The sequence below is a fragment of the Cavia porcellus genome, unplaced genomic scaffold, assembly GCF_034190915.1.
Source record: "Cavia porcellus strain 051 isolate PalLab524CR breed Dunkin Hartley unplaced genomic scaffold, mCavPor4.1 scaffold_22, whole genome shotgun sequence".
In the NCBI taxonomy this organism is placed as follows: Eukaryota; Metazoa; Chordata; class Mammalia; order Rodentia; family Caviidae; genus Cavia; species Cavia porcellus.
In genome coordinates, this window is record NW_026947505.1 from 16,575,767 (window position 1) to 16,603,713 (window position 27,947).

Sequence of the window (27,947 nt, forward strand, 5' to 3'; positions counted from 1 at the left end):
ATAAAGTACATATTCAGATACTGCAGGTGACCAAATATCAAGAATGGGGATTCTGGTTAACTCAGCTTAATAGTGGGTTATAGCTAAAATTGGAAGATGCATAGATAGATTGAGGAGTGTCAGAGTTGAGGCCTAATTGGGAAGAGGATTCAGAGGAGACTAATTTTAGTTAAGGGGAGTCATTGTGAGAACTAGAAGACAGGTTTTATAAAGGCATCTTGAGGTGTCAGAACCTTGTGAAGAGCAACTGCACACTCAGGCTGTGGCTGGTGCTGACTGTGGTTGCCTCTGTCTGAAAGGCAAGCCCAATAAAAGGTGGGTTAGCATTCTTTGGTATAGAGACTCAGTATGACGGGGAAGAGTTAAACAGATTGGGGAAAGTGGAATCTATAATTTGCTAGGACTGTTTGCAGAAAGCTGTCAGCTTTGTATCCTTCAAGATTAGGAGTCTACCTGACAAGTCAGTCAGAGGATTTAAAGATGTATCTTTATGTTTAACTTGCAAGAAAAGATAGGATTTCTACATAAAAAGAAATCTGCTCTGTGCTGCCCAAAGTGTGGTTGGTGTACACAGAAGTTAGAACTCCAGGCTTCTCCCAGACCTGCTGAGTCAGCACTGACTCGGCTAGAGCTTCAGTTCATGTGCGCACGTAAAGTGTGAGAAGCTCTTGTCTGGAGAATGAAGAAATGTTGTTGTGAGGTTGTAGAATTGCAGGAGTTTTCCATGGGGTAATTAGCCCCACATGGTTTGTGACAGGGATTCAGGAGTGAACAAGTGTTCCTGGCTGCTTAGGGCAGAGTCAAGCATTTGTGTTCTGTTTGGAGATTGGGCTGTGTGTTCCTTTAGGTTCTTTCTAGGTCTGGCACCCTGTAAATGTAAATGTGATTTGTAACCAAGATGGTATTTTCTTTTGGATATATCTGTTGCTAGAGGATAATTGAGGCTGGTTCATACTTTCTGAGAACATATATCAAAATGTTATAAGGAAATGTCTCAGAAGTTGGCAAAGCAAGACTGTTTTATTTTGTCTTCAGATTTAGCGATGGTAAAAAAAAAGCTGAATTGATGGGTTTTCTAATTAATTGATAGGAGTACAGACTAAAAACACATGTGTATTCAGCAGTTGGTAAGCTGATGTGGTTAAACATTGTTTTAATCCTCTAAGGTGGAGTTTGTAAATACCCTTTTTGTGTTGCAGATCCTGTCAGCAATCTAGTGAGTCTGTAGGTCACTTCTCAGAACAGTGTTCATTCTCATATATTTAAGCAGGTGGGACTACTCAGAAACCCAGTAAATAAGTACATCCTCAAAATACTAAAGTTTGGAATACAGGAATAAGGATGTGCTTTAATTAATGTATTAATCATCAATATCTAGTTTAATACCTGTTGTGCTTTCAAAATAGTAGCATAAATGGTGTCTCAAGTAACTAAAATAATGTGATATGGTAGTTTTTATTTCTGCTGATAACGTAGAAGTATAACTGTTACTTCTTCACTACTTGCATAATTAATCCAAATTTCATTTAAAAGTGAAAATAAAGATGTAGCAGTTTTTTCTTTCAAGATGAGTGATTGCCTTCTGACTGTTTTCTTTTCTTTTCTTTTTTTTTTTAAATCATTCTAGGACCACATTTTAATTTACTTTGATTGTAAGTTTCTTAGGGATTCTTTGTGGTTTTTACTGATGGCTTTAATTTACCTGATGTTTACTCAGAGGTGAACATTTACTGAATTTGTATTTCGGCTATGAGTTGGGGGTAGGTAGGAGAAGGTGAGGAGAAGAAAACTAAAGTGAACATTCCTGCTTTTAAGTAGGTGGAGAAGCACTTTGTTTTTTAATAAATCAAATTTCCTGAACTATGACTTGAGTTGCAGCTCTTCTGATTTTTGCGTTGTTGCTTATACCTTATGTTTGGGAAACATTAACAAAATCCCTTCTGCTTGATCATGAGTCACCTGCAGTTGTCACTAAGAAACTCTTGGGCTCCTGACTGTCCAAGGAAACTGTGGGTAAATCTTTCTACCCACATACGTGGACCCTTATCAGGTGAAAGTTGGAGAGTATAGTTAGGTATTGCTTTAACATGTGCATAAAGGCGCTTAAACTAGTCATGCTGGTAACCATTTTCATGAGAAGGGATGGTATCACTATATCTTTTCTCTGTTTGCAAGAGCAGTCTTCACCAGAGTGGTCACCTTTGGAGAAAGGCTGTCATTATCAGACTGTTTTCTCTAAGACAAAGTTATACTTTTATTTCACCTGACATTACTGTATTTATATACAGTAACTATTCTGTGAAACCAAAGTCTGATTTATTAACTTTTTTTTTCTTTTTGTTTTTTTTTTTAATCTTTCTATATAGTGCAGGCTGGCCTTGAACTCACTTATGTAGCCCAGTCTGGCCTTGAACTCACAGTGACCCTCCTGCTTCAGCTTCCTGAGTGCTAGAATTACAGGCATGGACTGCCACCCCTGGTTGCTAACTTTTTGTAGATAGAAATACTTATATAAATAGGAAATTCTTTAATATATGTAAAATGTCACCTTTGGAAAAAATAATGTGGTGTACACTATAGGTGAAAAACCAATTTAGTTTTATTATTGTAAAAAGAAAAAAAAAACCTGGTTAAATAAAGATATTGAGTAAAGCCCTGTACATGCACATTTACTTTTCAGGAAGCATTTACATGAATTATTGGGCAAAAACTATCTTCTCAGGTAGATGTTTTGCAGATTTTGCAGTTGAGGAAATTGAGACTTAAGCCAAAGAATATGTCCAACTCACAGAACTGGAGGAAAGCTAGCATTTGCCTCCATGTGTTTCTGAGTCCAGAGTCTATATTTGTGACTGTAATAGCCAAATCTTTAAATCTAAAATGTGGTTATTATGAACTCGATATGTGCCAGAGTGAATTGGCAGGGAAGGAGAGAAGTGTGTGTATGTGTGTGTTTATGCTCATGCATGGCACCCCATCACCTTATTCTTTTATATAATTTTTCATCTTTTAGTGTCTTCTTTGCCATCTGCCACTCCCTGCCTTGCCACCTCCCAGGGGTGTATGCTAGGCCGGATGCATGGCCTCAGCCCTGGAGTCTGTGTGATTCACTCAGCTGCCCTCAAGTGTTGAACCTGAAAAATTGATTTTTATTGTTTATTTCACTTAAGAAGTTTTATTTCTACTATTTATTTGTAATTGGCAGTGTAGAGAAAAGATAATAAACTTGCATTTCTTTTTTTTTATTTTAAAGATAGTAGAATACAACAAAATGAGACAGAACAAAGCTGATCAAGACAATGCAAAATTGGTAAAACTTCAGAGCAGGATACGGGGAAAACAATAATAGCTACCATGGTATAACTTGTTATCTTCACAGTAGTTGTTGATTCCATCAGGTGAAACAGAATCAAACCAAAACCAAAATACTATAAAACCAATCAAAACAGAATATTGAATAGAGCAAAACAATTAATCAAAACAAAGCAAAATAGTGAAAACAATATTGGACTTCAAAGAAAAGATATAAGGAAATCCCCCATATTTGCTTTATTGTATACTGTCATCCTGCAGAGAAGTCCTCAGACTGCTGGCCCCAGGCATGTATAATCAACCAAACTATATAAGCATTTAGTTGCTTTATGTACTTTAGGTATTATCAACTCAGGCTGACCTCAGAACCATTCGGTACTAATGGGTTGTGCGTGCATGCGTGTGTGTGTGTGTGTGTGTGTGTGTGTGTGTGTGTGTGTGTGTTATTCTTAGTCCATTTAGTGGTAAGCTGCTGGGAGGTGCTGACTTTTCACTCCCTGGTGTGTGCATGGCTTGTGCAATTTACCAGGAAGGCTGGATATTTGATTTCTTGGTTGGTCCCCCAAGTCCCAGCGTGGTGGATTCTTGGGAGACGCTGGCCCTTCTCTCTTTGTGCGTGTGCGGCTTGCACTGCTTACCAGGAAGGCTGCATAGTTGATTTCTTAGTTAGTTTCCCAAGTCCCAGCATCAAACTTGCATTTCTTTATAAAGTTACATTAAGTCATTTTTATTTTTGAACTTATGATTCTGGGCTATAAATTTATATACTAACTATAATCTGAGTACTTAGAAGTAATTATTTTAAAATTGTAATCCAATAATATAACTTGTTCATTTAAGGTTATCACAGCATGGAGAGGAAAGAGGCATCAGAGGGCAGGGAACAGTCAGCAGGTATTTATTTAGTACTCACTGGTTGTCTAAAACAGCCTAGTACTGAAGGACACGAACCCTGTGGTTTAGCCTGCCCTTGTGAAGTTGTAGTATGGGAGAGCAAAGATCTTACTCCTCGACAGGAATGGAGATTGCAGCATGAAGTGAACATGATTAAGAAAGGGAAAACCAGGGGGACGAACGGGAAGAGTCACTGCTGCTGCTGCTGCTGCTGCCGCCTACTCAGTCGTTGGGTAGGGTCTAAAGTAAGAAGCCACACCAGACTTTAGTGTAACTGGTATCAGTGTGTCTTGAGTGTAAATTTGGCTGACGTGTGACTTGTGTTCTTGAATCTGTAGAGTCCCCCCACTGACTCTCACCCCACTCTCCAGAAACCCTCAGGTAATTTGCACAGGGGATCGTGCCTTAGTGAGGATGGAAAGTCCAGGTGGCTAAATAGGCCAGGCCTTGGGCTTGCAGAAGGTGATGGTGCTTCCACCATGTTCTGTTGGGACCAAGAAAGAAGCCTTTTGTTGCTCTTGTGTAGGAGGCATCTGAGTCAGTCCACACTAATGCAGCCAAGCATTTGGAAGGATCTGTCCTAGGCCAGCTTTCCCCCTTGCTTTCCTCTTTTTTTGTGGTAGTGGTCTGAGAGATATCTTTTCTTTTCAGTTTGGCAACAGTTGCCTGTGATTTTGCTTTTCTTGGTGTGGTCATTACTCCATGGGGAGCCAGTACCACGTGTTTGACCCTCCTTCGCCTGTCCCTCAACCTCAGTCCAGTCTGGGCCAGAAGCTGAATGCCGTGTTTTTCTCATTTTGAGCACTCATCATAGCTGGCCACTTGTGAGCCAGCTCTGTGTGCGGCAGCAGCTGCAGGGCGTGGAAGCTCTTTTCTGAGGGGAGGATCAGAGCAGCTCCCCAACATGGTACTAGATGTACATTGCAGAGTCCTGCTGACCATTCACCTCAGTGGTCTCTGCAGCTGAGACACTAGGAATGTGACCGTGGACCAGGCTCTGCTGGCTCTTTATTGAGAGGTTTGAATGTAACCAGTGTTAGAACAGAGCCCTGCACACCTTGCACCTTTGCTGCCTGGAGAGTAGCCCATGAAGTGTGGTAAACTTGGTGGGGGTCCAGAACGCTGTGCTTTCAAAGCATCCAGCGGTTCCTGCTTTTTAATAAGGCAAGGTCATGCTCTGCTGTACATTTGAATATATTGCAATAACAGCTAGCTACTCTTATTGCCTGAGTTAACACATTTTGCTTGCTTTATGTATCTGTACAAAATCCTGTTTAAGCACAGGTATAATACATTATTTAGGATAGTTGTTAGAATGGATTAAACTTATTTATTGTAAAATCAATTATTTCAATGTTTATAGTATTTCAAAAATATACTTGTTCTTTAATAGGAAGGTGAATGACTTTTAATAATTAAAGTAGAAGAACATGTATAGACAAATGTGTAAAATTTTTCTCGTGTGAGTTTTTGCTTACAGCTTTGAAAGATTTGATATCATTGACCTTGGTGCTTCAGATTTGGTCTTTGTGCTGTTATAAGGTATGATAGTGGCTGCCTGTCATGTTTTCCTGGTAGCTTTCTCAAAGAGCAGAAATGAGTTTTCGATGAGACAGAGCTCCTTATGATTGTATTCCCATTAGGAGTGAAGCTGAAAAGGCAGAAGGATGGTACACAGAGGTGCGGCAGGAGGCGCTGTCTGCAGCCAGGCAGTGGCTCCCCTTGGCCTGCTGCAGCTGCAAGAGAGAGAGGCTGGGGAAGAGGGGCCGGCTTTAGGAGTTGAGATGATTGTATTTGAGAGGAGTGTGTGACATGTCAGCTAACAGTTTCTAGTGCACAGCTTTATGAGTAGAAACCAACTGTGAAGAACTCAGTTCACTGTCCACAGGGCTATTTGCTGGCACTTTATAGAATAAAAGTTGTATGTAGATAGATCATAGCCTATGATTGGATTAATGTTTGATTTCAAATCCAAGAAACTGATCCACTGAATTCATTGTAGAAGTATTTAAAAACTTGATTTTTAACACCAATGCACACTCCCACACATTAAATAACAAATCAGTGGTTAATCTAGTAGATGCTAACAGGTAAAAATGACTTTGAGTTGAGCTTTATAAAAGTGTGCTTACATTTTAAGTTGTGAAATGTAAATTCTTCTATTTTGATTTCTGGATTTTTTTACTGTACCTTTTAAAAGTATGCATGTTAGTAATACATAATAAGATTTGTTTTGGTGCATTGGTCTGGGATATTTCTGAATGGTAATTAACCCTTTTTTCCCTCTTGCAGAACTGGCTAGATCCTGCAAAAGAAATAAAGAGACAACTGCGAAGTGAGTATTTCAATAACCCTACTTTAAAGTTTCATCTTTCCAACTTTAATAAAATTTATAGGTTATATAACGACTAGAATAACTGAGGACAATAATAGAATGATCCATTGTGTTTTGCAGTTATACCATCTCATACATGAGTGCTAGGTTGTGGTTGTTAATTTTGTACATGGCTTTAAGGACCCTGACATTTGAGGAGGCTCATGACTCCCATTCCTTCATGTTCCTTCTCACTGTGATGTAACATCTCACCCTTTTGTCCCTGCTGGAAAGAATAGGGAGCTGTTTTACCGTAACTTCCATTCTTCATGTGAGAAATCTTGGTGTAGGCAGACCTGACACTTGCTGTGTAAAAAGAGTGCTAAGAGCCATTTCCCTAAGAACTAGCCTGCAGATGCTTGTACTGTTGATTGCATCTCTCTATTATTTCCAATGTCCAGACCTAGAGCAAATCTCTGCTTTCATTCCTGTCCTTCCCACCTCCCTCCAGTCTTTTGCTTTAGAGTCTTTAGTTTTGTTGTCTTTTTCTTTTCTTTTTAATTATTAATCTTAGTCTTATCATTTCTTTCCTTCTCTATTTTTATATTCTGTGCATTTACTGTCTTTTTCCAGTCTCCTTTCCTTTGGACTCATCTTTTTTCTCTTCAAAATGTCTTTAATTGAAGCAGCCAATCTTCCTGGCTTGCCCAGAACTGAGGGTTTCCGAGGTTTGTGATGTTGGTGCTAAGGCTGGAATGGTCTCCGACAATCTGGCAGGTTAGACACCCTATTTTTTTATTACTCCTGACTTTCTGGCATTCATTGCCTTTTTGCCTTTCTTTTCCTGTTTCTCTTCTTTGCATTTTTTATATCTTTATGTTTCCTCTGTTTGTGTTTGTTTCATGCTGGAAAGGGCAAGGGGAGGAAATAAGTGGACACAGGTACATTGTGCTGACATTGTGGGAACAACTGAATCGGAGAGCTTTGGAACTCTTCCTTTTGTCCCTTCTGCAGTTGTGGGTGCCCTGTAAAGTGCATGGATTCAGGAAGGTACAGATATGGGTTCTTACTCATTCTCGGAAACCAGACTTGCCAGAGATCAGAGCGGAGAGAAAACATTGTTGGTCAACTCCTCAGATACGATTGATGTTCCATCAAGTTGTTTTCTATGGTTTTGTTTTACCTCTTATTTTAAGATTATGTGTGTGTGTGTGCCACTATTTCAGACTCATAGATACTTGTGTTGGAAATCTCCTTTTGGAAGAAAAAATTTTAAAGAATTTTGAAGTTTTTGAGAAAAACATTCTAGAAACAGTCTTTGAAAAATTCTTGCAAGGCAAGACTTGCTGATGAATCACGCTTTTATGTTTTATTTGTGAAGTATTATTTTTTAAAGAGTTATTTCAGGATTTTTGTTCTTGTGGCCTGACAAGAGGAGTAGCAGTAACAAATAGCATCTGACTCTAAAACTGTTGAAGGCAGTTCTTTAAATGGTGTGCTGTGCTGTTTCTATTATGAGAGTAGGTTCAGGAAATGAAGTAATAGTTACTGTATTGACTTCTTTCTGCTTGTGTTAGATAGGTGAAGGAATTCAGTCTCTGTTGAGATTTTATGGTTACTTTACAGTTATTAGGCAGTACCAAAGATAAATGTTAATCATTTGAGTTACCTATGGCAATCCAAAAACCTAAAAGTTCCTGTTTAACATATACCTTAGAAGTATTTTCTGAGATGCACAAATAGGATTATATGTCTAAAAGTTTGCATATGATGAATATATGAATAACTCACATCTATCTGGTTTTTTTATATAACTATATAGTATATAATTGAATTTAAAGTTTAATTTGAAAATTGCTAATATTGTATTTTGAGTATTCTTCCCATAAAAGAATAGTATTGTATACATTAACTTGATTTATCCAAGTGTACATCTTACAGTGTGTACATATTTCAAACATGTTGTATACCATAAATCTATATAATTTTGTCAAATTTTTTTTTATTTTAAAGAGGGTAAAACTAAACAGAACAAAACAGAACAAAGTAGATCAGAAGAAAACAGTAAGTCACACAGATTTCAAAGCAAGACAACAGGAGATCTACAGTGGCTACCATAATGTCTCTTGTTTTCTTCTAAATAGTTGTTTCTATCTTCACACTCAATGAATTCATACAAAACAAAATAGTATAAAACTGATCAGAACAGAATAATGAAGGCATTACAGGCCTTCAAACTCAGGAAATAGGAAAATCAACAATGGTTGCCATAACATCTCTTGTTCTCTTCAAAATACCTGTCTATACCTTCATGTATGTTGAAGTTAAGCAATTCAAAACAGACTAAAACTATTCTGAACAAAAAATAAAAGCATTGCTGGATTTCACAGCATGACAATACAGAATTAGCAATGGATACTATAATATCTCTTTTTCATCAAAGTAACTGTTTATTTCATCAAGCATAATATAATGGATTCTCATAAACTGGTTAGAAAAGTTCTATGCATGCATAAGCCTCTACATGTATACGTATCTTTTCTGTATTAGAGAGAAAAACAAAACAGATTGCTAGAAAAACAATAAACAAAAAAGACAAATAAATAACAATAGCAAAGAGCCCAAAACAATGATGGTATAGGCCTTCAAAACAAGGTGGTAGGAATATAACTAAGGTTGTTATTTTACATAGTGATCTTCAAGATCACCATACAAACATGCGAAATTGTTTCAATCTTATGAATGTTAACTGTTTTGTTCCAAGAACTTATAGAATTTGTAGCACAGTCATTTTAGCTATCCTAAGTGTGTTTATACAAATTTAGATATTTTTCTTTTCCCTTCTTTTCCCTGAGATATTATTTTTTCCCCTTTGAGCAGATTCTTACTCTTTCACAGTATTTATTGAGGATTTTGTGTCTTATGTACTCTTACCATTTCTTATACTAGGGAGACAATATGGTATTTACATATGTGAGTTTGATTTATTTCACTTATGAGTATGGTCTCAAATTGCATCCATTTATTTATAAATATCTCAATGTGATCATTCTTTATACCTGAGTAGTACTCCATTATATAAAAATACCGTATCTTTTTTATCCATTCCTTAGTTGATGAATTTTTTAAAAAATTTTTTGGGGCTGAGGCTGTAGCTCAGTAATAGATTGGCTAGTATTCATGAGGCCCTTGTTATATTCCTAGTACTGAATAAACCAGATGTTTACCATTATTGGGTTTTGAAAGTATATCCTAAATTATGTGTTCTAGCAGGAGCACCTATAGTCACATCCAGACAAACGTGTGCTAGTGTAGCTAGTGTTAAAACCTGAAAAAAAAGGAACCATGAAGAAGTGATAATCGTGTGAGACTTCATTTGATTATGGACTAACAGTCACCTTAAAGAAGTACGTGTGCGTGTGCATTGCATGGATATTTGACACAGGCAGCAAAATGCTGTAGGCCAAGAAACAGCATCTCTGTATTCAAGAAGATGCTGTGTCCCATCCCATATTATGCTTTAAATGTGTAAAGCACACTGAGATCTGTTTCTTGAGTTCAGCACAAGTAACTTTATTAGTAAAATAGTGACGATGCATGGAGCCAGAAATCCAGAAGTACATGTGTAGACAGTGGCCATTCTGTAGAAATCTGTTGACTTTTGAGAGAAAAAGTCTTGTGCTAATATGACAAAACGACAGAAGGACATAGTGAACAGGAGAGCAGAGTTCAAGAAACTTTGAAGTCCATAAATTAAAGTTCCCATGCAGCCTTCAGATATGTGTAGAATGAAATAGTTTATGAGACAGCTTTTTTGTTTTTATTTAAAGGCAGTGAACTTTGAATGGAACTTGAAATTCAGACTAGTGGGATTATTTAGGTTGTTTTAGGAAAATTGCTTCAACCTTCTCCTTGTGTTTGTGTTCCTGTCTTTCAAGCCAACCAAACTATGAGATAGAAAACATAATGAATTTTAACTTTTAATATCATTCATGATGTGATTATTGGATATATTCGTTCTTTATGCTCAATATAGCAAGGTATATGTAATATACAAGTATATTTATTTACACTTCATAAAACTGGAAAATAATTCTATTATTTTAAAGTATTCTGAAGTTTTGCTGCACGTTTTCTTCTATATGATCTTTGAAGTTACCCTATTAATCATTTCCTGCATAGCTACTGTGGTCACTTACTCTTTACTGCCCTTCCCCCAACAATGTAGAAATTCTGAGTTTGTATGTTTTTTATTTTTCAAACAGTGTAGAGTTGAACACTAGAGATCATATGCTTAAAATAAAATCTTATCTTGGAACTATTACTGGAGGTTATATTAATTCTTTTGCATAATGGATCACCATACAAAACATTTGTTGACATGCTGGTAATTAGTAATAAAAAATGACTTGTTCCCTTTTAATGATGTATTTATGAAATTGATTTCTCTTTTATTTTTCATTTCATTTTTGCTTCATATGATATTAGCTTCCTTTTAATAAAAAATTCTTCAAACTGATTTATGATGTGATAGGTAAAATATCAAAGCAAGTAGTGTAGTATTATTTTTTTGTGGTATATCAAATAGTCATTCTGTTGTTTGGATAAATAACCATAATATTTAATAATTACAGATCTTCCCTGGCTATTCACTTTTAATGTGAAATTTTATCCTCCTGATCCTTCTCAACTGACTGAAGACATCACCAGGTACTTTATATTTGCATTTAAGAGTAAATCTTTACTTATAGCTTTCATTGATTTCTGTGCCCTCAGAACATGATGGTAATTTCAAGATTGAAAAATCAAATCATTTGTAAGTTAAGTTTTATAAGTTTCTTTGGAAAACCTATCCCAAATACCTTGAAATGTTGCCAGTTTCAAAAATTTTATTCATTGTTTAGTTTTTCTCTTTATACTTTAATAATAAAAAATAATTTAAATGACAGTATTGCTAACAACTTTGTTTTCTATGTTCTACTTTAAAAATGAACCCATATTTTATATTTCAGATTTTAGTACTAAAGTGATTTTATTGTATAAACCATGTGTGCTTGTGTACTAGTCTCATAAAGATGGCTCAAGTGTAAATAAATGTAAAAAATTTTAAAAGTTGAACTGGGAATAGTTTCATCCTTCTACCTCCCTTATCCGTCTTCCCGTTCTGCCTAAAAAAATTCATGAAACTAAAAGGGCAGACCATTGTAGGTAGATTCAGTAGCTATTTCATTTTCATCTTCTCTGAGATTACGTGGCTATAAGAACGTGTGCTTAAGTTGCAAACAAAGGGTTCAGTTGAGGAGTAAGAGTGACTGGGAGAGTAGAGTGGTAACCAGGGACAGGGGATCTTAGCCCTGTGAGACTGTGAGCCCTGATAGGGGGATATTTCAGCTTTGTCAGGAGCAAGAGTAAAGAGTCTTTCTTATTCGCATGGCCAAGGGGAATTGTGTGGGGGTGTATGTACTTGGAGAAAACTAGTAGAGTCTCAACTCATTTTACTTCTTTTTCCCTGGGCTTTGATGCTTTTCTGCTGGGCCGGTTTTGTTGTTAGACATCAAATTGTGTAAATGCTGAAAAAAGTGTAATGTTTATATGAGGTAAGAATGAGATTTCTTTCTGGGATTAGAAAAATAGCAAACTTTTTTCATTTTGTATTTTTTCCCTTCTTTCTTCCTTTACTGTTTGCTACTGAATAGAAGTGTGCTATAGTACCAATTAATCACTACTATTAAACATGATAATTAAGCTCCGATTAAATTAACTTCAGCTAGTAAATAGTAAGTAGCTTTTGAAACTGCACAGTTTCTTAGAGCATGCAAACACTGTCAGGCTGGCTGCACAGGACAGAGCTTCAGGGTGCTTTTCACACAAGGCAGCACATAGTAGGGCCTTTTGACGTCATGCGCGCTTTCCGCACGTACTCTTCTCCTTGCAGTAATGTGTTTGGGGACTGTCTTACTTTTCTTGTTGCTGGGACCTGACACCCAAGGGTTAAAGGAGGAAAGGCTTGTTTTAGCTCCCAGTTTGTAGCAGTTTCAGCCCGTAGTCATCTGGCTTTCAGGCAGGGTGGTCTGCAGAGAGGTGTGAATGAGAAGAGACAGCTCATGACAGCAGGCTGGAGACAGTGAAACAGCAAGCAGCAGTAATAGCAAGCCTGCCTGCCTTTATTTCCCTTTTTCCATCTAGGTTATAAACCTATTGGTTGGTGCCACCCACACCCAGGGTGGGGCTTCCACTCTCCACACCCTCAATCCCACTATCATCACACCCTTGATCCACATTCACGGACCCTAATCCAGCCACTTTTGAAACTTTCTGCCCATGAGCTCATTGAGCCTTTGGGGGGATATCTAGATACAAGCCATGACAGGTTGACCATCTTTTGTGATTGCAACTTAAAAAAAAGTATGGGGATATAGCTCAGTGTGAGGGCCTTGGATTTACTCTCTAGTACCAATGGGGCAAGAATTACTTGCTATCATGAAAGGAATGAGAAAGACTGCTGTACTGACTAAAAGGTGTGTGCTGTATTTGGGGCCAGGCATCCTGGATGCCAGGATTAAAATCTTGGCTGTGAATATTTAGAAGGTGGGATAGGCTTTTGAGGTGGTGCAGAGCACTACTGAGAATAATGTTTGAAGAATGCTTTCTTACGACATTTGACAAATATTGGGCTAAGAAATTCAGATGCTTTTCGTGAGTTTTGTAGGACTTACCTTTGAAAATAGAGGGAATAAGAGACAGTGATGCAACGAGGAGCAGCAGGATGGAATTTATTTAGGTTCTCAGTGCCACAGTGTAGAGAATTAACACAATCATAGCTTAGAGAATTTGAAGATAATTGGAATCATAGTTTAAAATTCAGTTTGCTAAAGTACAGTTGTGCTTTTGTACTAGAGTCAAGGAAATATAATCATTCTTTAAAAAGACAACTCCTGTAATGCATAAAAATACTTAGACTATTACCCTAAAGAGAAAACTTCATTAAACTCTTAGAAAATGATTGAACATTTGTCAGTACTTTGCTAGCTGTGGGACTGTATGACGCTAACTAGAGTCCCTGCCCTTTCTGAGTGGTAATTCAGGTGTGAGTGAACTACACTGGAGCCATGGGGTGGGATTCATTCATAGCAAGACCTGGGATATGTTGGTAGAGAGCAGCAAGATGCCTGGGACTTAAAACCTAAAAAGGGAAAAATCTCCACAGGAAGAAGGTAGCCACTAGAAGTGACAGCATCCAAGAAAATCTTCAAGAATGAGGATTCTACCATTTTTTCAGAAAACTTAATGTAGACCTTAGTGTAAATAGTGAAACGAGAGTAGAAATATGTCACCAAAGGCAGTTGATGGTAGGGCTGAGGAGAAACAAAAAGTCTCCATCCATTGTAAATCCTGCTTCTGTGTATTGCTTTAGTGGGGAATGACATCCTTTTATCCCTGTATAGTCAGCTGCTTGGGTCACTGAGAAATAGCTGTTGTTTTCCTAGCTACTCCCTATGGATTCCCAGGCATTTTATTTATATTATCTTTTACTCTCACTTTCAAAGGAAGGTAAGGCTCATGTTCCACCCACCCCCCAACCCCCTTTTTTTGAGCTTTTCCCTTTTAAAAGGTAGCGAAGTAGTGTCAGGCCGGTAAATTAACATGCTCCCAAAGAGTCAGTCAGTTCCTCCAAACTTTAGGCCTTTTTCTGCAGAATGGAGCCTACTGCTTCTTCAGATAAGTAAGTGGACAAGCAAGGGCTTCAGAGTACATTTAATGGAACTTGTTGGTAAAGACATTCCAGGAAAGAAAGAAATTTCAAATGATAAGACTACAGTAATTTTTTTTTTTTTCTGATTTTTTGGGTACTGGGGATTGAACTCAGGACTTTGGGCTTGGGAGGCAGGCATTTTGCCACTGAGCTAAATCTCCAGCCTCAGGACTACAGTGATTTTTCTATTTCATCAATATTTAAAACTTTTAAGAAGTGTACACATTCTTTCACTTTTAACTTTAAAAAGACAGTTGAAGTGATTGAAATGCTTACATTAGTCAGAAAACTTGATTTTGGTATTCAGTCAGAATAAGTACTATCAGGATAGTAGTTCAGAATTTCCATTTTTTATTTAGCCTCTGAATGTAGTTTATATAAAAAAGCTACAAGCTTAGGAATTCAAAAAGCAAGGTCAGGCTTCTTATTAGAGAACATGGCTTTTGCTGAGGGTATGAAGGATGTCTATAATGTATGTTGGTTCCTGAAGGAGTAATAGAATGTAAGGGATCTGAGTGACAGTGGTGTGTGCTCTTCTGACCTTTGCTCTGTCTGCTCCTCACAGATACTTCTTGTGCCTTCAGCTGCGGCAGGACATCGCCTCTGGCCGCCTGCCTTGCTCCTTTGTGACTCATGCCCTTCTGGGATCCTACACACTGCAGGCTGAACTTGGAGATTACGACCTGGAAGAGCATGGCAGTGTTGACCTCAGTGACTTCCAGTTTGCCCCCACCCAGACTAAGGAACTGGAAGAGAAGGTGGCTGAGCTGCATAAAACCCATAGGTCTGTCAACTTGCTTGCTGGAGAGCCTTATCATGGCAGATTTAAACAGTTTGTAATGCTTAAATTTGAGTACTGTTTTGAGGGTTATCCAGTTTCTCTTTTAGTATGTCACCCAGCACTGATCATGACAGCTTCCAGCTCTTGTGATAACCTTTCAGTGATTTTATGATTATAATATGAAGGTAAATGTCTCCATTTTTTGGAAAAAATATAGTTTTCCATATGACGTGTTCTTCTCCCTTTCCCCAGTTCCAACCTTTACCACACACATATTCAAGAAACAAATATACCACGTATGTGTTTTGATATTTATATTTCTTCTGTCTTTGTTCCCACTGTGCTTCATAAGAGAGCCAGAGAAACAATGAAGCACTGAGATTTGTACTAGACATACGGGTGATGGTGGGTAGATAGTAACTGAAATGTACAGGGGAGTCCACTAAACCCAGGTGAGTGTACTAAGCTGCCCCTTGGTTAGGTAGGAATAACGTAAATTACTTTAATGCCATGGGCACTTTATATACTTTTTTCAAAATCTCTGTGAAAACAGATGTTTTCCATGAGTTTTTATAATGCTAGCTACAAAATTCTAATTTGTTCAAAGTCTTGCAAAATTGTAGTTTTACAAAATACTGACTAAAATGACTTGAAAAGAACTCTCAGAGTTTCAGAAGTTTTCAAACAGAGGCCATATTTATTAACTTGTAAAAAATAACACACTATTTGACTCTTAAATATTGTTTCATTTGCTTTATATAAATTCTACTCAACTAGTATTGTATAATTGTAGTTTGAAATGTCAAGTGCTGAAATGCCTTAAAGAATGAGGACTAATGAGACATAATCTTGCCCTTTAGAAAACTAAATTGTGCTTAGTTAAGGACATAAATTGGAGTAGAAATAAGTTTAGTATGGAAAGGATATAACATATGTTATCTATCATAAGTGTAAAATCAAATACAAGTAATTCTGGCCTTTATGAAGATCAGTCCTAGCAGAGGATATGAATGTATACCTCAGAAAGAGGAAATCACTATTTTATTCCTTGTTACATTGTACCTGTTATTGCTAGGGCTTTGTTCCAGTGGAAATGATGCAAAAACCTCTTTAAAAAGAGTAAGGGTGAAAAGTGAGTCTCCTTGCAGGTTAGGGGCTTTTCAGGGAAAATTTTAGGGTTGAAAGTATTCTGCTTTTCTTTGCTTAGCTGGGTTACTTTCTCTGCCTCAGACTCCCTAAGCTAACACTTCTCTCATTTTGAGCACATTGGCTCTGCATCTAGCAGTAAGACAATAGTGTTTCTTTTGGTTTTTCAGAGGCCTGTCTCCAGCACAAGCGGATTCTCAGTTCTTAGAAAACGCAAAGCGGCTTTCCATGTATGGTGTGGATCTGCACCATGCCAAGGTACTGTAAGTGTATTGGGAAGTAGCACTGTTCCAGTCTATTGATTGGAGCCTGATCAAGGGTGTTTCACTTCAAAGCCTCTGTAATGTTTCTTTTCTCTTTTAATCTTTTTTAATTAAAAATTTATAATACTAAAAGATACATTGCCATTAACTCATCTCAAAATGCTCCTCTTGCCTTGAGCACATTTATCCCATTGTTCTTGCCACTTTCTGAAGCAGTTCTGGAAGTCTTCTTTCATGACAGTCAGGAAACAGTTACCTTTCATGGTGATTTGGACTTTGGGGAAGAGCCACAGATCACAGGGTCTGGAGAATGAGGTGGTAAGGACAATTGTGATGTGTTTTTATAAGCCTGCCTTTCATTGAATTGTGCTTGACAGCAGTATTCACCATATATTTAAAAAAATTTTAATAAGAACCTATTTGTGAATACATTTACTATGGGGAGTTGATATATATATCATTTTAATCCTTTTTATTTTTCTTTCTACTCTTTTTCCTCAACCTCTCTTCATTCCTAGATCCCTTTTCTATTTTTAAAAGGTCTCTCTCCTATTGCTAGTTATAATAATTGTTTATACTTTGGATTTCTCGTATCAGAAACCATGTGCTATTTAACCTTCTTTATCTCATTTATTTCACTTAGCATTATGTCCTCAAGGTACTCTCATCTTCCAACAAATAACTCAAATTTATCCTTTTTTATGACTATTACTCTGTTGTTTATATACATTTTCTTTATTTGTTCACCTGTTGATGGACATATAAGCTGCATTCAGTATTTAGCTGTTGTGAGTTGTGCTGACCTTGAGAGTTATTTCTGTACGTGATTCACTGAATCTTGTCATTGCATTGTTTTTCTAGATCTGATTTCCTTCCTTTGTTTCCTTTTGCTTACTCCTCCAATTTATGTCCTCCATAAATTGGTGCTGTTGACCTCCATGTCTCTCTGACTCCCTTAAAGTATTTTCTGCAGTGCTGGTTTAGTGGCCATACTTTGTTTTGCTTTTCTTTGTCATAGGAAGCTGTAATCTGAGGAATCTCAATCCTGGGACACCCTGGCCCTGTCTTTTTATGCCAAGGATGCTGGGGCAGGTGCATTCTGGGTGGCACAGAATGCAGCTTCCTGGTGGTGGGTGGCTAGCTGGTGTCTGTGCTCCTGCCCTGGGCTTGGTCACCTCCCCCTGAGCATGGCTGTGAGCCACCTGCTGGGCTGGCCTCCAGGGATCTGGGTTTGGATCCATTAGCCTGGTTTACTGCGGTGGATGTGGCAAGGCCATGGTTTTCTGTCTGGGCTTCCTTCCTCCTTACCATCTGCCTCCAGAGATTTGGTATCTTCTACAAGTAGTGTGTTTACTGACACTAAGCTGGATGCCAAGTAGAATCAGAGAAAAGACCCTGATTTTCCCTCTGGACACTCCTAAGGCCGAGCATTGACTGGACTGTGTTTGTTGTTGTTGTTTAGGTGTTTGTTTTGTCTTGTTTCTTAATTTTATTTCCGTGCTGGGTTTTTCTTTCATCACTGCTTCTGAGCACCTGCAGGTCCTGGTGACCTCTAGAGTGACATGTGAGTGCTGCCAGCTCATTCTGCCATCCTCCTCCCCTCTGTGCTGTTTTCTTGGTGACTAGTTCTGATGTTCTTGGTTGTGGGAAGATCGGTTATTGTCCCCATACCTCTTTGTCTCTTCCCAGGTGCCTATTAATACCTTCTCTAGGTATTTATTATAATACTCATCTTGGCAGCCTTTTTATCCTTATCCTCTTATTCCTGGGTGGTTCTGCGTCACACCTTCTGCTAGGCCAAGGGCTGCTGCTCTCCAGCTCCCTCTTCTGTTTTGGGAGAGGAGACCAGATCTTAGTAGGAAAAAAAAAAAAGGTGAAAGTAGCACAAAAGAGATGTCCAGAGGGCTGGCTAGAGAGAAGCCACCATCACAGGTACACAGTCCTGATGCCACCCCCAGCCGGGGATCTGAGTGTTAAATACCGTGGCCTGCCTTCCCTTCCTCTGCCCAATCCCATGCAGAGCCTTTGGTGTGCTGAACCTGCTCAGAAGCCAGCAGACACAGGATTTCTTGGTGTCCTCATAGAGGCTTCCAGAGGGGCAGCAAGCACACCAAGAGAGGCTCTTCTCTCATGGTCTTGCTGGCTCTCCTTGAATAGTGTCACTCAGATGTGGAGACGTAAGGCGTGCTCCTCTTCACCTCACAACCCTTGTCTGTAATTCCTGTTCACAAAAAATACTGGTAACTCTAGAACGGCTACTGTTTGCGAAGCAACCCAAAATCAACCAATTTACTTGAATCTCAGTGGTATTTATTTTTAAATCGTGTAAAATAACTTCCTTGTCCTGCCTGAAGATTGCTTCTGACCAGACATGCCCTGTTCAGTGTCTTCACTGTGGCTCCCTTGTCTTTGGGAATGTGTTATCTCGGGCCATCCCTTGCCTTGTTTCTCTGGCCATGAGAGTCACGTTCTTGGCAAATACACCCTTTGGCTCTGGTACCAAGTTGCCTGAGCACCTATGCCTGATTCATACTGGCTTTCTACACTTTTCCTTGAGGGTGTGAAGGCTGCCAGGGTAAGAGTAAGTAAAGTGTCATATAGATTCATTTTTTAACCTGCTCAGTTTGGTCCACTGTAATTTCGTTGGTGCAGTTATATATGGATTCTTCAAGTATTCCAACAGAAAGAAATTAATATCAGTTGCCTGGTCCTATACTTTAATGATTGTAAATTGCGTTAAATTTTGCTTAATTATAAGTCAGTCAAAATGTTATGCTTTTCTTTTGTATTGGGACTTAAACTAAAGGTGATGTCATTCCAGCATTTTTTTGGTGAGAATTTGTCCCATGTGAATGATTTTTGAAAATGTGGCTATGGATAGTACTCTAGTATGGATAGTACTTTAAATTTTACATGGATATATACATTTCTCCTCTGAACGATAGTGATTTGTGTATTTTAAATAGCATGTATCTTAGATATTCAGTACTGTTTGAAAAATTAGATAGCTTTCACTTTTTATGTAATTATTTGGTTTAAAAAATTTTTCATGCTCATGATTATTCTAGATTGTTGTATATTTCAAATTAAAGCTCAGGGAAAAAAACTACTAGTAACTTCAAAAATAGTCTGCAGCCCTTTGAAATATGCCAGTCAAAGGAATGCTGAATGAGAACTGGATGTCAGCACTCTTACATTACTGAAAGATTGGCTGAAAGAATTTCTGAGATTTCAACACTTTTGGCCTACAAGAAAAATTTTCTATGAGGATTGTTGTTTTGCAAATCATAGGCATCATTTTACCAGCTACCAGCTAGCATAATCCATCTGAGGTAAATTTGTATATACTAAAATGGTGGACTGCACTTTAGAGTAGGCCAGTAGACTGTCCCTGAGGGCTGAAATATCCTCTAGGCAAACATTTTTATCTTTCCTATCTTCAAGATATCTAAACCCAGTTCTGTTTCTTTCTGTTCTTTTTTCCCTGCTAACAACTTCATAGTACTTGAGAATATAAGAAGTTATGGCTTCTGAAAAATAGTGTAACTTATAGTCATGTTGCAGTAATTATTTGGCAAGTCAAATTCATCCCTGAAGACAAACAGATATTTGTGTGTGTGTGTGTGTGTGTGTGTGTGTGTGTGTTACTGGTGCCATTGACTCATGTAATGCCACTAAAATTTAAATACAAACTTGTTTCCATTCTCTGTTGTGCTTTGAGGGGCCAATTAGCCCCTGATCTGTACTACTATTCTTAATATCTCTAACTGTGGTCAAATGGATTTTGCTTGGCAGGACTCAGAAGGTGTGGACATCAAGCTGGGTGTGTGTGCTAACGGGCTTCTCATTTACAAAGATAGACTGCGAATCAATCGTTTTGCATGGCCGAAAATCCTGAAAATTTCCTATAAACGCAGTAACTTCTACATTAAAGTTAGACCAGCAGAGGTAAGCAGAGTACACGTAGCATATGTACTCAGCAGTGCTCTCCTTTACTAAAGGACAGGTTGGTGAATCCTTTTCACTGAAGTCTTAAGAAAATGAGCCATTCTTTATTTTTCTATGATAAAAAGTCAGGGTTCTTGATACACCTGCATATGCAGATTCTTCTTGTTAAATCCATAATACTACCACATCTTGCACAAAAAAAATACAAGCCTTACACATAGTGTGTCTTTGGTTATTCTTGTTGAGTCATTAAGTGGTGATCAGTAGAAGGGTGCTTAAGAGTTCTTACTGTTTGAAAAGTGAAGAGTAGTTGGTTTGTGTGAATAGTTAAGACTTGCTTTTCATGAACAACACTGTTACAGTCTATGAAAATTCATTTGGTATGATTTTATTAGCTATATTAATATTTACCTTGGTGAAGAGGAATTACTTCTTACAGAAGCAATTAATGCATGTTTATTGATAGCTTCTTGCCAGTGTCTTAAGGAAGTCTGCTAACTTATTTTATGGACTCTTTGTAGCTGGAGCAGTTTGAGAGCACCATTGGATTCAAGCTGCCAAACCATCGGGCAGCGAAAAGGCTATGGAAAGTATGCGTGGAGCATCACACTTTCTACAGGTAACATTCTCAGACCATCCTGGCTTTGCTGTTGGTTCTCTGTGTAGATTGGAGCATGGCAGATGCATTAGCACCTGCCTAGGTTCCTTATTCTTGGTATTGCATCTCCTCTGTCATGTGCAGCCTGTTCTCTGTCCTTTTCGGTTGCCTAAGGTCATGCTGTGAGCTGCTTGCCGTTGTCCAGCTCCATCACACTGCCCCTTGCCTGCTGCCTTACTGCTACTCTTCTGAGTCTTGATTTAAGTAGATGGTCTTATCAGCCTCCCCCCCCCCCCGTTTTGCTTCTTGTCCAAACCAGCCTGAACCCTGTGGTCTGTCCTGCAGGCTGTTTCGGTAGGGGTGTTGAACAGCACCCCCTCAGCCATGTTCTTTCCTTCATTGTACATCTGCCTGCCCCATCTGCTGGTGCTACCCTCGCCAGTATCTGTGCCATCAAGTGCTGCCTTAAGTATTCCTTATGACAGAATAATTGTAATACAGCTGTATGGATTGATGCTATTACCAGATAATTTCCAACCTTGGCTAGATCCTCACTTCTGGTCATTGCAACTGCCTCTCTCTGGCATGCATAGGGCCCTAGGTTCAATCCTTAATATTTCAAAAAAGAGAAAAAAATGAGGAAGCTGTTTGATGGATTTAATCATAAAAGGTGCAGATGGCTTTTTTTGCCACCAATTCTAAGTGCTATATAGGGATTAATTCTTTTAATCTTTATAATATGTCTATGGGACAAGGGCTATCATCTTTCACACAGGAGAAGCTGAGGAACAGAGAAGTTGAGTAGCATGCCCTGGTCACGTAGGTAATAGCCAGTGCAGTTAAAGTGCATACTGGTGCTCAGGGTGTTGCTGTGCTATGTTGCCTGGTGGCATCTATCCTCAGTGTGTGTCCTTGGATTTCCCATTGCTTCCTGCTCCCAGAGCCTTGAGTGCTCTGGGCAAGAGCTGTGGCCTGAGTTAAGCCTCCAGCCTGTTGTTTTTCTTGTAGGCTCATAAACAAGAGATAAATGCAAAGTTCTTCCAGCTTGATAATAAGCTGTTACTTAAACTTGGTATCAGAGTAATCCCGGGTCTTAATGTCATCTGCTGTGTTAGAGAGTGTCACAAAAGCCTATGTCCTTGCTGTGATTAACTCAAGTCACTATTGTGTGGAGGGCTTCTTAAAATATTCCTTTTTTTCTATAGATAAATAATGATACTTCATACAGGGTTTTATAAAATTAAAATGTTTTAATCCTGCTTAAGCAGCAAAATATTTAAAACTTGAATTTCTTTGACATATTATTACTTAGATCTTTTGCTCAAGATCTTTAATACTCTGTAAAAGTTATTTCTTTTATGTAGTTGTTATATTCTCAAAATGATGTATGTCTTGTAGTGCTTTTCATGTTATTGTTATGAAGATGGGGTCATGTTGCAGGTCTTGATGTGGAGAATAACAGTAATATTAAAAGGAAATAAGAGATCGTGATGTGATAGGATTGAAATATTTCCTTGCTTGGCCTACACTTTCTAAGAAAATTTATTTCTATCACCTCTGACTTAAATCACCAAAGGAATTTTTTGGAGGAAGCTAATAAATGTCTAGTGTTCCATTCTTTTTTGTTTTGTTTCCACAATTAAGAATTTCTTTGTCATCAAAAATTATAGGTAAGCTAATAATTTTGATATGTGATCACTAGTGTCAGGTAGAACAAAAGTATTTCACATCAATTTAAAATAATGTAAAAATCTATGTAGTTTTTGACTTTTTTTTTGCATTGTGGTATATATTTGACTTTTAAATGTTTTCCTTATTTTTTTGGATTTCTTTCTTTTTTGTAAAATATCTTCTACAAAATAATAATTACATACAAAGTGATTATTATGATATTAATAGATAATTATTTTGATACACATTTAAATGGCAATAATCAATTATCTGACCATCACCTTAACACCAATTTGACTAAAGAAATAGTAGTAGTATATAACTCTTCTTACCTGAGCTTAACTATTGGGCTGGTTAGCTTTATAATGCAGCCAATAAAATGGGTGGTTACCTTCAGAATTGGGAGAAAACCCACAAGAAAACGAGCAACTCCATTTAAGAAAATGACTGGTTTTTTTGTTTCATTAAACTAAGACTCAACTTTTCTCTAGTAATTTTTGCAGTGTGTATGTGTCATAAGTTGCGCGGCTTATATTCTTTAGGGCCATCGCTTTTTGACCTTTTGGCAAGATCAAGTGTAGTATTCTTCAGTGCAGTGACTATGCAAATGAGCAAAGGAAAACTGCAGAGCTGGTCACAGTGCTGGTTGCTGGTAGTGACAACTGCCAGGAGGGTCACAGCTCATCAGTTTGGGATCAGCCTAAGATCACAGCAGGGCGTAAGAGCGCGGGGCAAGGGAGAGGGAGAGAACACCTTTAGGAGGGTAGGCATGGTGACAGGTTGGCTTCATGTTGTGTGGATGCTGCAGTTTAGGTGTTCTCATGTAGTACAAGGTAAAAGTGGACAATAGAAGTCCTCTTTGTGTTTATCACCTGCCATATAAAGGTTCCAGCATAGATGTGTGAAGTTGCATAAAAGAATAATCGGAAAGCAACAAAGGTTTTCTTAATTTTTTTCACAATTTTTTTCTGAAACAAATTTTCAGATCTTTATAGAAAATTCAGTTCATTTTTTTTAAAAGAAAAGAGTTATTTTTAAAAAGAACCTTTTACATACATATTCTTTATAATATTTTCCTAATTCTAAAAACACAGGCATCCTGTTTCTAATTTTAAATTTTGTTTTGGGTATTTTCTTTTGGGTTATCAAGTATGTGTTTTCCATTGAACTATTCTTTGAAAAGTTGCCATTTCCTTTAGTTGCTGACTCAGAGTATACTTTATGAATAGTATATTTCTCAATTGCTGCCTTGATGAGCTTGTCAGAGGTGCCCCTCTCTTTCTTACAGATCGTCACTATCTTACAGAGAGCATCCTTAGATCCTAATTAGCTGGATTGCTAGATGTGTAAGCCCAGAGTAAACTTACCAGTGACAGTGCAAGGCGAATGACCACATCTTCCTGCCTCTGTTATTTATGATTCGAATGCTGGGCCTTTTAACTCTCTGTGCCTCATTCCTCAAATGGTAGAGAAAGAATTCAAAACATGGGTTGACTTCTTTTTGGGGGTCCAAACTTCTAGTATTCTGACATTTTAATTTAGTTATGCAACTTTTACCAAAGTACAATTTAGGGCACTGGAAGTGTCACACTGTAGTTACTCAGCAGTATTATCTATGTCTCCTTTGAAAATCTTTTGGCAGGAAATGGAATTTTCAAGAAACACTTCTGCTTCTATTGAATAGATTCTATTCCATGAATAGATTTAAGCCAACAAAGCCAGAAGTCCATTAGTGCTTTTATCAGTTTAATTCAGACATTGTGTTTTCTGGATGAATACTGTTTTGAGAATCTTGAGTTGAAGAGGAATTGCTTCAAATTCATCATGTTGACTTGGATCTCTTTATTAGTCTAAGCAGAGTGAAATTTCTAAAAAAAATGTACAGAGATCTTGAAATAGTTGAAATGATACATAGTTTTTAAGAATTTATTTCCTTGGAAAAGTTTCAGTTGGATTCTGCATACTCTTGAATTGTCAAGTAAAGTTAATAAATTGTTTAAGAGCTCTAAGATTATTTTTCAGCTAAGATTCTCATCAACTCTTGATAAAACAATAAAAACAAGACAGCTTTATTCGTATTCCAAAGAAGATTGGTTTATTTACTGAAAACATGTTTTGGTGAAAGTCTGAAAGTATTTGATGTTATGAACCTAGGGTTCACACAGAATTGTATAAGCAAGAAAGAATGTTGGTCATCTGTGTGGATCCCCTCTGTGTGCTATGCTTCATGGGAAAGATCCTTTGATAGAACAGATTCTTGACATAGATGATTTTTCCCAGGAGAAATAGGCATAAATATTAAGAATTACTAATGGTAATGGATTGCTACTTGGCACTTAGACCTAGGAGCAAAAGTTTAGACATATGTGTTTGTATAAATGATTTACACTATTACAGATAAGTAACTTGATGCACACTGAGAACAGCTGTTCTTGTGCTCAGGTTGAGGAAAAACAGTATTCATGAATACATGAATGTAATTTATACATCACCATCAAAAAACTATGTGCACAGGAAGGTTTACACATAATGTTCTTTTCATTATAAAGTTTAACATTTTTGAGCAGTCATACTTAAATAAGATATTACAATATGAAGTTCTAATTTTTGAATTAAATAGTCTAATTGTATTTTTCTCCTCTTTACTCTTGTAGGCTTGTGTCTCCAGAACAGCCACCAAAGGTCAAGTTCTTGACCTTGGGGTCCAAATTCCGCTACAGTGGCCGCACCCAAGCACAGACACGCCAGGCAAGCACCCTCATAGATAGGCCAGCACCACATTTCGAGCGCACCTCTAGTAAACGAGCCTCTAGGAACTTAGATGGAGGTAAGCACTATGATTAATTTCAGATTGCATTTGTCTTTCTCTAGTCTGGTGAGGCCAGAAAATGTTGATCTAGTTAACAAGGCCACCAGAAATCTCTAGAACAGTGGTGGCAAAACTATGGCGTATGTATTACTTGTTTTTAAGACACAAGATGTTATTGTGTAAGGTGATTTTTCTTAACTAAACCCTCAGTATTCAGGTTTAATAGCAATATTGTCACTTTGTGATAAATAGATGGATTTTGGTTTGCAGTTTGAGCACTCATCTGTAAAAGGTTTGCCACTGCTTTATCAAGATAACCATTTATTTCTGAGTAAATAAAGCCTTATTATATGCAGAATAAAATAATTTTATAGTGTTGCCAAGTTGTCATTTCAATCATTTTTCTTTGTATTTAGTGCACACAAATGTTCTTTATAAAATTTTACGTTTATGAGATGTTGGAAGAACATGTTATTGATTTGGCTTTTATATAAATTTTTAATCTTGTTAATGACAAAGTGTAATTTTAAAGTTTTTTAATGTTAACATACAAAATTTAACTGAATTTAAACATTCCTAGCATCATCAAATTTTGAGTTTGAAGCCTAGTAAGCCACATAATTGTAGTTTTTTGTTGGCATATCTTTGTGATACATAATAATTACCTTCACTTTGGAGAATGAGTATATATACATATCACATCTTGATCATTTTTACTTTCCCTCCTCACTTCCCTCTGCCCTTTTCCAAACGAAAGTATTTAAGAACTGAGTAAGGTACCACTGTGGTAAGTTTTTCATAAAGACAAGCCATGCGATATTAAAGCTCGAGTATCTGAGTTACTTCACTTAACATTATGATCTCAAGATACATTCTTTTTCCACAAATGACTCATTTATGCTTTATGGCAAATTAGTAGTCCATTGTATATAAATTCGACATTTTTTTCTGTTGATGATTCATTTATCTGTTGATAGGCATATAGGCTAATATCCCAGGATTTAGCTGTTGTGAATTGTGCTGCTTATAAACATAGGTATGCATAAATTGGTATGATGTCTTTTGGAAGATACCTAGAAGGGAATAGCTTGACCACAGGAAATTTCTAGTTTTAGTTTATTGAGAGATCTCCTACTGACTTCCATAGTGGTTTTTATCAGTTTACAGTTCTACCAACAGTGGAGAGGGTTCTTTTTTCCCCAGAGCCTTGCCAGCATTTGTTATTGGTTGAATTCTTGATGATAGCCATTCTTTCTGGAATGAGATGGAAACCAGTGTTGTTTTAATTTGCATTTCTTAAATGATCAGTGACATTGAACTTTTAAAGATGTGCTTATTAGTCATTTGGATTTCTTCATTTGAGAATCGTTCTTTCATTTCTGCTGCTCCCTTTTTAACTGGGGCTTTAAATTTGGGAGATCTTGTTTTTTTGAGTTCCTTATGTATTCTGTATATAGTCTTTTGTCTGAGTACCTGGTATGTGGTGAAAATTTTTTCCCATTCTGTAAATTGTTTCTTTACTTTGTTGGTAGTTTTCTTGGTTGTGCAAAGATTGATGTGATACAGAGCAATTGTTCTAGTTTTCCCTTAGATAGTATGATGTTGGCAGTAAGTTTGTCTTCAGTTTCCTTAGTCATTTTGAGGGAAGGGTCTTCTACACATATCTATAATTTGTGTAAACTAACATGGTGGAAAAATAATGTTGCTTTTCTTCATATATCTGTCTTGTAACCTATCAATTTTGAATTAATAGTGAATTTCCTATAAAAGAGATAGGTTATGTTTCAATTAGAATGTATTTTGAAGGACTCAGATTTCTTTCTGCTCACCTTTTGGAGTCACTGGCTGACTTGGAGATAGAAACACACTCTTCTTACTTAACAATAACGGGTGACACCTTAATGTGGCCGCTACAGTGCTACTAGAAAGGGCTGGCATGGTCAGGTTTGGCTTGGTTTGGTTTGATTGTTTTGTTTTGATTTTACCAGAAGAAATAATTTCCCAACATTTTTATTGTGTTTGGTAACACTGAGTTTGAAATTTTTATTTTATTGTTTTTCAACAAATAACATTTTTGATTATTAGTTGTTTTTTTCTGAAATATGCAATTGTACTTTACATAATTAAGTATAGTAGACCAACAGATAAAAACATGCTTTCATTAGTAAAGGACTGAAGCCTGTTGACCTCAATTTACCTTTCCTAGGAAAAGATTTCACAAAGAGGTACAGATGTGTCCTGGGGTTTATCATGGGGCACTCTGATATATATAGGTTGTAAGTCTTGAATCTAGAGAATGTTCCATATGGTTTTATGAACCCACTCAAAAAAATATGCAAGGGCACCCAAACTACTTCAAGCGAATGCCCACATTTCCAAATGTGGTGATTTAAATTCAGTGAATTATTAATGTACTTCAGCTTATCAACAGCTGAGCTCTTTCCCAAGGAAATCTTAA

General features: G+C 37.3%; 1 protein-coding gene across 21 annotated transcripts in view; it reads left to right on the plus strand.

Moving 5' to 3' along the window:
- The window catches only part of Epb41l2 (erythrocyte membrane protein band 4.1 like 2), a 181,447-nt gene that overhangs the window by 107,736 nt on the left and 45,764 nt on the right, over positions 1-27,947 (plus strand). For all 21 annotated transcript variants that reach the window (XM_023564522.2, XM_023564521.2, XM_063233490.1 and 18 more), the window contains exons 5-11: positions 6,499-6,541; positions 11,155-11,230; positions 14,839-15,057; positions 16,371-16,458; positions 20,259-20,411; positions 20,933-21,030; positions 25,335-25,507. In XM_023564522.2, the coding sequence (XP_023420290.1) occupies positions 6,499-6,541; positions 11,155-11,230; positions 14,839-15,057; positions 16,371-16,458; positions 20,259-20,411; positions 20,933-21,030; positions 25,335-25,507 (850 nt within the window). The remainder of the gene's footprint in view (positions 1-6,498; positions 6,542-11,154; positions 11,231-14,838; positions 15,058-16,370; positions 16,459-20,258; positions 20,412-20,932; positions 21,031-25,334; positions 25,508-27,947) is intronic.